Source organism: Meriones unguiculatus, chromosome 3 (assembly GCF_030254825.1).
Source record: "Meriones unguiculatus strain TT.TT164.6M chromosome 3, Bangor_MerUng_6.1, whole genome shotgun sequence".
NCBI lineage: Eukaryota > Metazoa > Chordata > Mammalia > Rodentia > Muridae > Meriones > Meriones unguiculatus.
Genome location: NC_083351.1, coordinates 6691132 through 6705814, shown reverse-complemented (window position 1 = coordinate 6705814; position 14683 = coordinate 6691132). Strand labels below are relative to the sequence as shown.

General features: G+C 40.3%; 1 protein-coding gene across 14 annotated transcripts in view; it reads right to left on the bottom strand.

Moving 5' to 3' along the window:
- Positions 1–14683, bottom strand: part of Kif1b (kinesin family member 1B) — a 138151-nt gene that overhangs the window by 53704 nt on the left and 69764 nt on the right. For 13 of the 14 annotated variants that reach the window (XM_060379057.1, XM_021636171.2, XM_060379062.1 and 10 more), the window contains one exon: positions 1140–1233. In XM_060379057.1, coding sequence (XP_060235040.1) covers positions 1140–1233 — 94 coding nt within the window. Of the gene's footprint in view, positions 1–1139; positions 1234–7273; positions 12295–14683 lie in introns of those variants that run through there. The other variant, XM_021636181.2, reaches the window with a different exon arrangement.

Genomic DNA, 14683 nt, shown 5'->3' with positions numbered 1-14683 from the left:
TGCTGAAGTTGCATACATTCCTCTTCTTTCTTATTTATTTGTTTATGTATTTATTTTTCCAGACCGGGTTTCTCTGTATAGACCTGGCTGTCCTAGAACTCACTCTGTAGACCAGGCTGGCCTTGAACTCACAGATCCATCTGCCTCTGACTCCCAAGTGCTGGGATCAAAGATGTGTGTCCACCACTGCCCGGCCACATCCCCCTTCTTAAAATAAGTAAATAAATAAAAATTTTATGATGTTTATTGGAAACTTCCCAATGTAGTTATTTATTTATTGGGGGAAGGGACATGTGCCATAGCATGCATGTAGAAGCTCAAAATACAACTTGAAAGAGTCAGTTTTCTCTTTGAAAATGTGGGTTCGAGAGATTAAACTTCAGTCACCAGGCTTGGCAACAACACAGTTACCTGATGAGCCAACCCTTTTTTTCTTTTTTCTTTTTCTTTATTGTTTAGGTCTAATTTTTAAGTCCCTGATCATTATCATATTGTACACTTTCATTACTTGACAATAACTAGCAACAAAGCCCCTGATTCAGCTAATAAGTTCTGGAAAATTAAGATAGGCAAGCATGACTAAACAAGGTATCAGTCTGTCAGGAATGAATCAGCCATAGTGGCTCGCCTATAATCCCAGAATTTGAGACACTGTGACAGGAAGAGCAACTCTCATTCAAGGCCTGACTACAACAGTGTCAAGCCAGAGGATGCTACAAGGCTAAGACTCGGTCACAATCAAACATGTCTGCCTGCCTGCAATGACTGTGAGTACACACACCGACTCTATCCAAAACCCTCAGCAGTGAATCTCTGATAGGAACTAGAAAATTGAACAAACTATGTAAGCAATGGTCCATCTCTGTATTTACATGAAGTTCTAATGTGCAGTGATGAGAGCTGGCCTATGTGAAGCTCCCAAAGGACAGTGTGAAGCCCTAGAAGCACTGTCCACCCCACCCTTACAACACAGCGCGGAGCTGCAGCACTGGGCATCTTTTAAGTCATCTCCGAGCGGGCTCAGAGCAAGGGCGACGGGCAGTAGTGCAAATCCGCGGAACCCGACTTTGTAACGCCTTAAAGGACCAATTGGATAACACTGATCCAAAAGACGAAAAGCAATGGGCTCTAGCTCTCACCTTCCTCCTCCTCCTCTTCCTCTTCAGTTGTTTCTGCAGCCAGAGAGCGCGTCTCAACCTGTCTCTGCAAGGCCTGCAATTTACTTTCATAGTCCTGAGTGAAAAGAAAGAGGAAACAGGTAGAGAAGGGAGGGAAGAAGGAGGAAGTGGGGGATGAAAGGAACAAGGGGCAAAGCACAGACAACAAGAACAAACACAAGAAAAGGGGGGAGGTTTTATCTTGCACATCAAGGAGTCCAGAAAAAGAAAACACCGGGGAGATAAGTCACCAGTGCCTCGTAAGGCCCCACCTTCTAATGATTCAAAGGGAAGATAATTAAGACTATTGGTTTTGAAGCCCACAGCACCACTGAACTGAAATAGTTGTAATTCAGAATATTTTAAATATACTCGTTTGTGAATTTAAATGAGTATAATATAAGTCAGGTTATTTTTTTTTTTTTTTTGTCTTTGTTTTTTGACACAGGGTTTTTCTTTGTAGCCCTGGCTGACCTGGAACTGCAGACCAGGCTGGCATTGAACTCATCGATTTGCCTGCCTCAGCCTCCCAAATGCTGGGATTAAAGACATGCGCCACTGCCACTGAGCTCACAAATCAGATTTATTTTCTATTTCTCTACCTTATCCATGCACAATAAATTCTTTTTTAAAATTATATATAATTATTAAAATTATGTTATCTGTGCATGTCTGAGTACAGGGACCTGAAGAGGCCAGAATAGGGTGTTGGATCCTAAGGAGCCAGAGTTACACGAAGTTGTGAGCAGCCACCTGATATGGGAGCTGAGAGCCGAATTCTTGCCCTCTTCAAGAGGACATGCTCTTAACTGCTGAGCCATGCTCCATGTCTTTTCAATACAAGTAGTATTACTTCAGAGGGGGCAATGTTTATTGGATGGAAAAAACATTCTTGTTTCTTTTAAAAATTAAGATTATAATTTATTATTATTAATTTTTGGGGGGATGAGTACTGGTTCTAACAATAGTCTAATTCCAGAAAGCTAAGTCTTTCCTAAACAATAATTTCTTCATCTTTAAAAATTTTAGTATATGATCTTCCTACCAAACAGCTGGAGAAGGACCAACAGATAAACCTTCTAAAAGACATGTGAAAGTTCCCTTAAATAAAACTATGGTAATAAAATGGCACTTGTGTGTATACATGCACATATGTTTCTGTGTGTGCATGCATGTGTGCACATACATGTAGAAGCTGGAGGTTGCTGTTGAATGCCTTCTTTATTGTGTTCTCCAATCTTTTTAAATTTTAAAATTCTATTTATTCATTTGTTTAAACTGTTTAGTGTGTGTGTGTGTGAAAGAGAGAGAGTTAGGTGGAGGCCAAAGTACAGTTTTTAGGAATCAGTCCTCTCCTTCTACTGTAGTGAGAATTCAGGAATTTTTGTTTCTTTAAAAAAACACAGACCAAGTCTAGGACATCTAAAGCTGTGCACACAGAGAAACTCCACCTCGAACAAACAAACAAACAACAAAACCCCACAGAAATACTATAAGCATGTGTTCATCTTAATCCCAGGTGTAGGGATATGGGGCTGCTTCACAGCAGCTGACTATGACTTGCCTCCTGCTCTAGCAGAGGTGTGGTTTTGCCAGCTGCAGATAGTTTTTTGCAACTGTGTGATGTTTGGAATTCTGGGAAGTGTTCAGAGGGCATATAAATGCTAGAGCCCCAATAGGAGGTCAGTGGTTGTTGGTCATTCAGGGAGGTTGGCTGCTGTTAGTAGTCATGCTCAAAGAAGAAACAGCTGAGGTGTGAGGATGGCTTTCTCTCCACACTCTGGCCCAGCTTCAGTGGGAATACAAGATCTCTCATCACCGTCAAGATGGCAGGAAAACCAACCTCCAAAGGAATTTTGATTAAATTTTGATAGTTCAAATAACAATACTATTTTTTGAATTGAAACCTGTTCCCAAACCTGGCTTCTTATGAACTTCCAAGGACATTAGTATGTCACAAGGTATGTCTGTCTGTCTGTCTATCCGCACATGCGCGCAGAGGCCAAAAGGTGGCACTAGCTAGAGCTACAAGTGACTGTGAACTGTCCGACATGGGCACTAGAAATCCAACTCCAGCCATCTAAGCCATCTCTCCAACCTCCAGACTAATATATTCTGTGATCCTACTAATTACCTGATGCTACAGATACAGAGGTTAGCTAGAAAAAGGTCATGTGGTGAGGGATAAAGAGATGATAAGCAGTAAACATGGCATACACTACATTTTGGTAGAGAGAAGCATTCTGAATTATGTAAAGCAAAGCAAAAGACAGATGAGGGATTACCAGGGAGAAAAGAAGGAATGGAATAATCATTTTTGATTAGGTGGTAGGGAAAGTGAAATGAAGCTGAGGCTGCTTTCATTCCTAAAGGCACCTATTATGAGTTTTTACAGCAGCCTGCATTTTTCCCTCTTGGCCTATCACAGTGTTGATAAATACCAGTGTGGTTATCTGTCCAGTGGCTGCTTCTCCATTATTTTGAATTTCACAAGTACAGGGACCATACTGTCATTTACCACCCAAGTACCTGGCACATATCTCTCTTCCAAATAGAAAATCATGTCTTAGTCTAGACCGAAGGACTCAAACATGACTATGTTTTAGATCAGGGACCAGCACACCATGGCCTGTGGGCTAGATCCAGACACCTAAGAGTAAGTATCGCCAGTGACTAGGCATATGCTTTAGTGGTGGAATACTTGCCTAGCACATACAGCGCCCCATCTGTCTTCCATCCCCAACACCAACTTTTACAATGTTAGTATCTGCCTTTTTACAGGAAAATGGTTTTCCAACCCCATTTCCGCCTAAACAGTTTTGGATTTCAAAGGTGCCTGAGGCTCAGACATCATTCAGGTACTCTGGATGCAAATGATCAAGTCTCATGCCAGATAGAGTTAATCAGGATTCTGGAGGTAGACCCAGAAGTCTGTTCTCACAACACCTCTAGGATACTGTGAACACACTACACTTGAGAATGACTGATCTGAATCCTGGGGAAATGAACAGAACAGACAAGGCTTACATTTTCATGGAAGAACCAAGCAAATGCACAGACATGCACAGGTTGTGATTATTAAAATACTGTGACTTCATAGAGTGCTTGTCTAGAATGCACAGAGCCCTCCATTCAATCCCCAACGCCGTGTAGATAGACTAGATGTGGTGGTACATGCCTGTAATGCTAGTAGCAGGGAGGTGGAATAAGGAGGAACAAAAGTTCAAGGGCATCTTCAGCTACAAAGTTCAAAGTCAGAATGGGATGCATGAGACCCTATCTCAACAAATTATTTTATCTATCTATCTACCTACCTATCTTCATTTTATTTTGAGACAGGATCTCACTATCTAACTGGCTGGCCTGGAACTCAACTATGTAGATCAGGCTGGCCTCAAACTCATAGAGATCCACCTGCCTCTGCCTCTCAAGTGCTGCGATTAAAGGCATATACCAACATGCCTGGCTGAAAAATAACATTTTCTGAAAGTGGGAGTTCACGTAGGGTGGGTTTGGAGTAGGAAGAATGGCACAGAAGTGGTGATTTGGAAGAGATAAGCATGATAGGAAACAAGCTAGAGAATGAGGAAGTGTAACTGAGGAGGAACAAAAGGCCAGAGGTTATTTGCACTGTGGCATTAATAACATATGGAAACATTAGTGACATATGTAAAGCCTTGTACACAATGCTACAATTCAGATTTAAAAGTGCGTTGGAAAACCGTGAGGCCACTGACAGGATGTGACTTGGATCTTAAAAAGATGGCTTTGGTTGCTGCATGGACAATGAATGGCATGAGTTAAGAACAGAAGCAAAGGCACAAGCCAGGCTATTAGGGGAGAGATGATCGTAGCACAGTTTGTATCCTTAAGATGAAAATTTAGGCAAAATCAAACTCATCATCTTTTAACAATAGAAATGTGGGGGAGCTGAAGAGATGGCTCAAAGGTTAAGAGCACTAGCTGCTCTTCAGAGGTCTTGAGTTCAATTCCCAGCAGCCACACAGTGGCTCGAAACCATCTTTAATGAGATCTGGTGCCCTCTTCTGGCATGCAGGTGTACATGCAGACAGAACATCATATACATAATAAATAAATCTTTCAAAACAATAGAAACTTGGCTTCAAATCATAAGTTATAATGAGCAAGCAATCACAGGAATGGATATATCCACCCACATCCCAGGTGACACCTCACTTCTTGTCAACATGTGAATGTGCTCCTCATCACCAGGAAGACAATCTCAGATCCATGGCTCCTCCCCAAGGGTTCAACAATTTTTTTAAGTAACAGCTTAAAAACTTTTTAGATTTATTTTACATGTATGAATGTTTTGCCTGCATGCACATATGTGTGGTGTATGTGTCTGTTAGATCCCTAGAACTGGAACTGGGGTTATAGATGGTTGAGAGCCATCATGTGGGTGTGAGATTAGAACCCAGTTCCTCTCAAGAGCAACAAGTGCTCATTGAACCATCTTGCCAGCCTCCTATAACTCCTTGGTTGGTTTGTTTGTTTGCTTGTTTTTTCCACTTCTGTTTTGTTGTTGTTGTTATTGAGACAGGACCTCATGCAGCCAAGGCTGGTCCAAGAGATTTCCCCGTCAAGTTTCCTTAGTGCTGAGATGACAAGAGTAAGCCACCATGCCCAGCCTAGGACATTGTTTCTAAAATCAAAACAGCTCCCATCTCTCTCTTGGCACTGCTTTGAGAAACACTTTCTCACCTGGATCAAACAGCAACTTCTCAGCTGGCCCACATGGCTCTGAATTTTCATGCCCACAGTCCACCCTCTATATTGTGACCACAGTGATTGTTCTAAAAGGTGGATCTAATAAAGGAATCTTCCTGTTGACACCGAGTTGATAGTTTCTCCTGCCAGTCTGGTCCTCACCACCTCCAGCCTCCTTGTCTTTTACTCACCAAAGCAGCCGTGGTTTTCTGACCCTCCCAAGAAATTCACATGGTTCCCTATCCTGACCTGCTTTCTTCATGGCTCAGGACTTCCTCCACAAACTTCTCCCACTATCTTCTCTGGCTGTGGCTCTGTGCATACAACTGTCACTGCATGCATTACACTACACTGGAACCACCTCTGTGTCCTAGGACACTAGGAATCTTAGAAACTTCCACTAGCTCCCTGCAAAGCCGAAACATACAAGGTACTTGAAGAGAAAGATGTGAGACCTGGTACAGAAAAATTCAAGCTTAGCATCTCTCATAAAGCATAATATATTAAGAACTCATGCACCTGAGTCTGCATGCATTGAATTTTAATTTGCATTGCACAATGGTGCTATTTTCCAACTTGAAAAAAAAATCTGCCAGGTCACAATTTTTTTCAGATAATTCATGTTTATTTTTATGTGCATTGGTGTTTGGCCTGCATGTCTGTGTGACAGAGTCAGAACCACTGGAACTTGAATTACAGACAGTTGTGAGCTGCCATGTGGGTGTTGGGAATTGAATCTGGGTGCTCTGGAAGAACAGTCTGTGCTCTAAACTTAACCACTGAGCCATCTCTCCAGACCTGGGTAGGTCCAAATTTTTAATAAGACCAATGGTCCATTAAAAAACAAAATCAAAATTCTGTTTTTTTCAGGTTCATTTTTAGCAGACTAACAATAATTTTGAGTGAAGAAAAGCAGACACTAAAGTAGAGAGAAAAGGTATATGACCTAAAATCATTTCAAATCATGACTATGTAATAAAAAATTTGAAAAGCTAAATGTAAACTAAAATCAAAAAGTATTATTCTAATTCATATATGAAGAGATTTTTGTTTTTGGGAAAAAGAATAAAGTATAATTTAAAGTGTTTTCTTATCATTTTGTGGCACTAGAGACAAAGCCAGGACCTTGTGTGGTAGGTTTAAGTACTAGCATGCCACTTAGCTATATCCCATGGTCCCAAATTTTGTAAAATAGAAAAGGACATTATATGCAAAAGCTTGAAGGTCCATATAAAAATATAAAGAAAAAAGATATCTGACACACAACTAGCTTCAGATGAGAAAGCAATAACTATGAGCCAGGAAGAGACTGAGTAATTAGCGTTACTTGGTTTTGTTTTTCCCTCTGCAATAGAGATAAATCACACTTAACAGATCATTCCAAGTTTTATTTAATGAGGACTTTATTTTTTTTTAATATTACAACTAACTCTCCCTCTCTGAAAATGCAGTCTTACACTCGATATTCAAGCATTGTTGTAAGAAATTGAGAGAAAAACCACAGTTCATCAGCAAGAAGATTCACAACTTCTTTTTACAGTAATAACAGAAAAAACAGTACATGTCACAACCTAAAGTGGATAAACTGAGTCTACCTAGAGCAGATGTTAAAGTCTGGGGAAGATGAGATCAACTGGACACGTAAGAAAACTGTAATGAGTTTGTCTAATGATACAGAGCACATGCTTTCTTTCCACTGAATCTAGGACTCACTCATCACAGTACACCAGACCACAGGAAGCTTCCTCTCCTCTCAGGCTTCTGTGTAAACCACTAAGGCAAGTCAACAAAGGACCAGTAAGGCACTGGCTACAGCAGCTGACCAGGGGAAGCCCTTGTAACTTAATATAATCTGATAGTATTTAAAAAAGCAGGCACTAGTGTGCAAACTCAGTGTTTTGTTTTTAGTATCTTATGACTAAAGCACAAAAGGTCACTTCAAGTCACTTCAATGTAATAAACAATTCTTTTTTGTTCTGTTTCCTATGAAAGGAGAAACAATATGCTGTACTAGAAGAATAGGAAGCAAGAGTAAAGGAAAAGCCCTTTGGTTTAAATCTATTAACCAGATTTTCTAACTGTCATAGGATTACATTCTACAGTCCCAGTAATGCCAGATCACGTATAATTTCCCAAGCATGAGCACTTTTCTCCATTTTACAATGATAACACCTAGGAATATTTTCAAAATAAAACAATGTTTTAATCTAGACAATTTCTCTTTGGTCTTGTTTTTTTTAAGCTGAGGGAAAGACTCCATCATATCAAAACAACAAAAAACAAAACAAAAAAAACAACCAAATAAACAGCAACAACAAATAAAACTAAACTGAGCTTGGTGATACACACCTCTGACTCCAGCAACTGGGGAAGCTCAGGCAAGAGGATTACAAGCCCAGGGCAAGCCTGGCACACAGGCTGAGTCCAAAAAAGCATGATGGCACTATATACTTGTTCAGCAAGTCAATCGAGCAATTCTGTGCACACAGTTCTCCAAGGTAAGTACTCTCAAATGCATGAAAGGACATTGCTGGCAGAGTGAAGCCTTGGTTCATTTCTTTCCCGGTCATCTAGAACATTAAGGGCTTCTGTAGATGTCTGATCATTTCAGTAACACAAGGGCACTTAGATTAGCAGAAGAAGAACAAAATTAATTCTTTGGACTATCCCTGTGGACATAATAACACCACATCTGTACATGAAAATATTACAGAATTCTTCATTGTAATGTCAACAGTGGGGAGTTACCTCACTCCTAGCATTTACTAGTAAAGGAAAGCATTTATCTATAATGGAGAGAAAAACTGTATGGACCTAAAATATCCTCTTTCAAGTTAGGGAAATGAGAGCTCATTTTTGCTACAGAGTTGGAACCTACGTAATTAATTTTAGAAAACGAATTTTTTGACAAAACCAAAACCCTGAAGGGTCAGTATAATTATGTGTGAAGGAGAAAGAGAACTGTAGATTTACATAGATGCCTTGAAGTGACTCAAATGAAGTAGCCTACGAAGAGTACAATCAAACCAAATAGCACAGAGATTGTCATCTCAGTTCACACACAGCATCATCATTCATCCAAACTGGATCTGTCCTACAGATTTCCACTGAAGACTAGAACTGTTCTAGCTATGAAAGTGAAAATACCTCCCCAAACTTCTTTTTTAAGGAAAAAAAAGTTGGAAGTAACTTATTGTGCATTCGGACAGCATTTTCTTAGAAGAGAGAGAGAGAAAACAAAAAAGTCCACCACAATTAAAACTAATGTGCTCTAATAAAGCATAGTTCCCCCACACAAAATGGGGTTGGGGGAAGCACATAATCAGTCTTGAAGGCCACCTTGAATGCTATGCCATCTTGTCTGCAAATTTTCACATCACTAGAAGACAGATGGTTGGCGCATGACTTGGTGTGACTCGGAGATCTTCAGCACTGCGGAGTCTGGCCATCTCTAGCTCTTCATACCGACTCTTAGAAAAGCTCCTGACAAGTCCCAGAGATGAAGAAGCATATAGCAAGCCATTCTTTTTTTCCATTTGAATCAACCTTTTCTTTCTTTCTATTTTTTCTTTTTCTTCCTTTTTTTTGTTTAAATTGATTCAAAGAAGAGTCTCCAGCAGGGCACACCGCAAGCACAACATGGTGAAGTGAGGTATTGGCAGCGCAGTGGCTGTCCGTCAGGGCTTCTCTCCCTGCTAAAGGGTCTGTGTGCATGGCTACTGTTGACTAAGCAGCAGCTTACTATATATACCGTCTCCAAACTCACCAAAGACACTTTTATCATCTCACCAGCTATTGGAAGAAGGCAATTGAAGAGGTATATATCAGCCTTCTTGCCATGTCCCATCTCTTTCTTCTCTCACCAAATAATCTTCTTATAAACTTATACACAGTGCTCAAAGCACACATTTCTGTTGGTATTTCTATTGGCATAATTTCAGCAAATATAGTTCAGTATATGTGAGATAGTCAGTAAACTTCAAAATACAGATCAAATAGAAACCCAGACAGTACCAATTTAAAGATTTTAGAGTTATGACAAATTTTATGTATATTCTGATACATTAAAAATTACTGAATCAGTTCCTTAAAAATATAGACTAAGATGATGATCTATGAAAGGCAAGGCTGTGTAGGACAAAAATATGCCTAAAGACCTTGGGTTTGAGCTTGTAAAAATGCCAATGATATTTAATGAAAAGAACAGACATCAAGGTGAAATCTAAAGCTGTGTCCACACAGTTGCATGTTATTTTTAAGCCTAATTTCTAGTGTTTATGGGGAATAAGAGGTTTTTATTCTATGTATCAATTCCTCTTTTGATTGTTTCCAAAAACTAAAAGGCAGGTCTTATGGGACATCAAATAAATTTCTTAAAAAAAAAAAAAACAAAACAATTTACTTAATTATACATGAGTGTTCTATTTGCATGTATGTCTATATGGCAGAAGAGGGCATCAGATCCCCTTATAGATGGTTGTGAGCCACCATGTGGGTACTGGGAATTGAACTCAGGACCTCTGGAAGAACAGTCAGTGCTCTTAACTGCTGAACAATCTCTCTAGCCCCCTCAAATAAATTTCTAATAACTAAAAAAAATTACAAAACTTACACCAAAACAAGACAAGCCAGTGTAAGTACATTAATAATTTAGGCACCATGGTGGAAAGTATCAGAAAAATACAGGGCCTTGATGTTTTATACGAAATTCTAGGACCTGCCCACTGATAATACACAAGCAAAAGGGAGGCATTGAAACATTTACCAGTGTTTTACATTTTAACAATGAAAACCAGTTAGTACTTGTAGGAACACAACATTAAAATCATAATGAATATAGCAGGCACCAACTCAGTCCATGAAGTACTATGAACACTGCCTGTTTCCTCTGCTACAACTTCAAGTTTGTCCAGTAATTTACTTATACTGTGGTTTCTCGACCAGCCTTGAGATTGGGTGCTGAGAATTGTCTCCTCATTCTTGGAGGTGTCACAAACTGGCTACAGTGGTTGGACTTGTCAGTCTGCTTTTGACAGCAACTGGCTGTACTGCCCTCTACCTGACCTCCAGTGTTATAATTACAGTAAGACTGACGGTGTTGGTGAATATGACGCTTGGCCTGGAAAGTTTGTAGATCGGCAGTGGGGTGACCACTGTGGGAGTTTAATGACTCTGAGGAGGCAGTTGCCTGGCAGCGCATGTTTTTCGGTTGGCCATTGTTGAGAGAATTGCTTCTCCAACGTAGCTGAGGTGGTGGTTGCTGATTGATAATATGCTGTTTGCTAACTTGGATATGATCCTGACTTCTTGTACCCTGGGAGCCCCATGCTGACTGGGGATCTTTAGATGCTGCTCTACCCCCTTTTTCTTGGCTTTCTTCTTTATTTCCTTTTCTTCCTTCTTCATCTTTTGGAATTCTCAGCTCAATAACCTCATCTTCTGTTATAATAATATGTGTCCCAGGACTCCAAGAGTTTCTGTGTCTAGGATTGCTCTTAAAAGGAAAGCGGGGCTTCCGGTTCTCAGGCGGGATGAACCTGTGGGGTACATTCTGCCGACGAAGCTGCTTTGTTATCTCTTGCTGTTGCAGGTTCTTAAACCGAATCTGCTCTTGCCTCATCCAACGTAGACGCCCACGTCTAAAAGCTGGATCGCCGTTCATCAACTGGGAAACACGTTCTTCTTTGCCTAGTTCTTCACTCTCTCCTTTACTGATGCCAGTATCAGAGATGCTGTTAGCACTAGCAACTAGGGGCTCTTTTGTTTTGTGATTTCCTTGGCTCTTCTGTTCCTGAGATCCAATCAATGGCAAGACTTTCTCCATTTTGAGCATTTTATTTCTTAAGACTTTGATTTCTTCATCTTTCATATTATTTTGCTTTTTGACTTCTTGTAAAATATCTTCCAGCTTGTCGATGTGAACCCTGAGGTCATCTACATCTGCTCCACCTTTCCCAGTGGCCATGATATCTTCCGTTTTCTCATCCCCTACCCCAACAGTGTCCCAGACATCCCTGGCCACTGCCTTCCAAGAGTCCCGCTCATTGGGATCTTTCTTTCCATACATGGCACAAAGTTCTTTCATCTTAACAATGGCCAAGGCTTCGATCTCCTGCCGGCTGTGCCTAAAATCATTGAGGGCTACCTCATAGCAAATCTCTTTAACAGCCTGAATCTTAAGATCTGAGATGGTGACCCACTTGGAATCTTTACTCAGGCGCCTTCTTTGTGGGATCTGATACATTTTAATTGGTTCTCGTTTCTTTCCACTGCTGGGGAGGCCACACTTTTTAACAATGGTTTGTAACTTGCTGGGAGGTAGCTTTTCTCTCAGAGAAGTAATCAGTTTCCAGCTCTCTTCACAGGACCTCTTGTCAGAATCGTCCCCGCTATCAGAATCCGCGTCCTTTGAAAAAAACAAAATAAAAAAATGGCCCCCAAATAACCAAAATTAAAATGTAAAAAGGAAAATCAAATTGAAGAAAAATCAAGCAAAATGCTTTAACCAAGTTTAAAAACAAAACAAAAATCTAAAAAACAAAACAAAACTCAAACCAAACAAAACCTAGATGAAGAAGTCTTTTAAGACCTATGCATATGTAGATTACTATTAATAAAAAGATTTGTTTGTATTCCTGATCCAAAGGCTGGGGTACATGAATCACATTTCTTGGAGGGCCGGACTCTCACTCTAGTCATATAAGCTTAATAGTCTAGTGTGAGATAACACCTCCACCATGCCAAGAAAACAAGTAAAGCCCTAAGTCCCACACGTGCTAACAACCCATGCAGCCACTCTCCCACATTTGCCTTGGTTATTGCTGTTGCTTCTTCCAGAATCTCCTTCCCCAAGAGTGAGCACGGACGCCATACAAAGATGTGACGAGCAGGCAGGTTAACAAAGGTTAGTAAGACTGCAGGGTGCCAAGTTTTGTTTAGCTTTACTAATGTGAGCAACCCTAGAAAAAAGTTAGATAGAAAATAGAGAAAGAAGCAAACAGAGACGATGTTAAAGTGCTAAGAACTCCTATTTGTAGAACATGTAAAGTTCTTATCAGCCAGATTCCCTTTCCTATTGGATGAATGATTTTGAAGCTGGTCTCTCTAAAAGCAGATACTGGATTTGCCATTTTATTTTGCAAGTAAGTTAATCCATTTCATTGTTACATTAAGGCTTCTTACTCTTAGAACAAGAAATCATTAGGGGAAAAAGGGACCGTGGCTTATTTTTTACAAAAAAGCCTTTCATTAAATATAATTTAAATTTTCCTGAGTAACAGCATATTTTAAACCTGTCTTGGAAGTGGGTACTGGTGCCCTGTACATGCTAAGCAAACACTCTACAACTCTAGTATCACAGCTTATTTCAGAAGCTTAGGCATGGGAGCTAACATCCACAGCCTCAGAACATGGAAGCCTGAGACTGAAAGACTGCCACAAATTCCAGGACAACCTGGGTTTAGTGTAAGATTGTCCCTAAATAAAAAACAAAACAAAACCTCTACAGACAACAGAAAACAATTTATATTTTCTATGGAGAAAACCCATATGATTTCCAGCTACTTGAGGACTGCTACTTTTAAGTGACAATGCTGCCAATAAACACACAGAATATAGTCTGTGTATTTAAATGGATGCACTTCAACCGTCTTTTCAGTAATCTGAGATGCAACATTGTTTCCTCTTAAAAGCAAGGGGGAAAAATTAAACCTCGGCTCAAAGTGTGGCCTCACAACACACTTTCAGGTTCTTCTTTTCGTCCTTTTTTATTTTTATTTATTTGAGTGTGTGTGTGTGTGTGTGTGTGTGTGTGTGTGTCTACATTTGCTTATGTGCACCATGAGTGTGCCTGGTGCCTGCCGAGGCCAGAAGTGGGTGCTGGATGCCCTGGCCAGGAGCCACAGACATTTTTGAGCTTTCATATGGGTGTTTAAAATTGAACCTATGTCCTCTGTTATAGCATAACTATTGAGCCATCTTTTCAGCCCAAAACCAACTGTTCTTTTGTTTGTTTGTTTTGTTTTTCAAGACAAGGTTTCTCTGTGTAGCCCTGGCTGTCCTGGAACTTACTCTGTAGAACAGGCTAGCCTTGAACTCACAGAGATCTGGCTGCCTCTATCTCCCTAGTGCTGGAATTAAAGGCTTACACCACCACTATCTGGCCAATTGGTTTTTGTTTGTTTGTTTGTTTGTTTGTTTTCAGTTTATTATTTTTATTTGATTTTATGGGTGTTTGCCTGCACATGTCAGTGAACCATGTGCATGCTTAGTGTCCAAGGAAGCCAAAAGAGAGTGCTGGATCCCTTGGAACTGGAATTACAGATGTTTGTAAGCTGCTGGAAATTAAACCCAGGTCCTCTGGCAGAGCAGCCTGTGTTCTCAGTCACTAAGCTAAGAACACAGCTCTCCTAACCAACTGTTGTTAACAAAAGTTTTTCTTGCTCACTGTGTAGACCAAGCTGACCCTGAACTCAAAAGATCTGCCTGCCTCTTCCTCCCAAGTGCTAAGATTAAAGACATGCACCACCACACCTATTAAAGACATTAAAATTTAATAGTGTCTCTTGTCTTCCAGGCACAATTATCTGTATGTATGGTCACTTTAGGAGGGACCATATGCCACCACAGGAGGAATAGTACTGCAATAATGGCAATGAGTAGGCTTTGTGGTTGTTTTTGTTTTGTTTGCTTTTAAAAAGTTTTTATTTGCATTAGTGTGAAGGTGTCAGATCCCTTGGAATTGGCATTACAGACAGTTGTGAGCTGCTGTGTGGGTGCTGGGACTTTAACCTGGG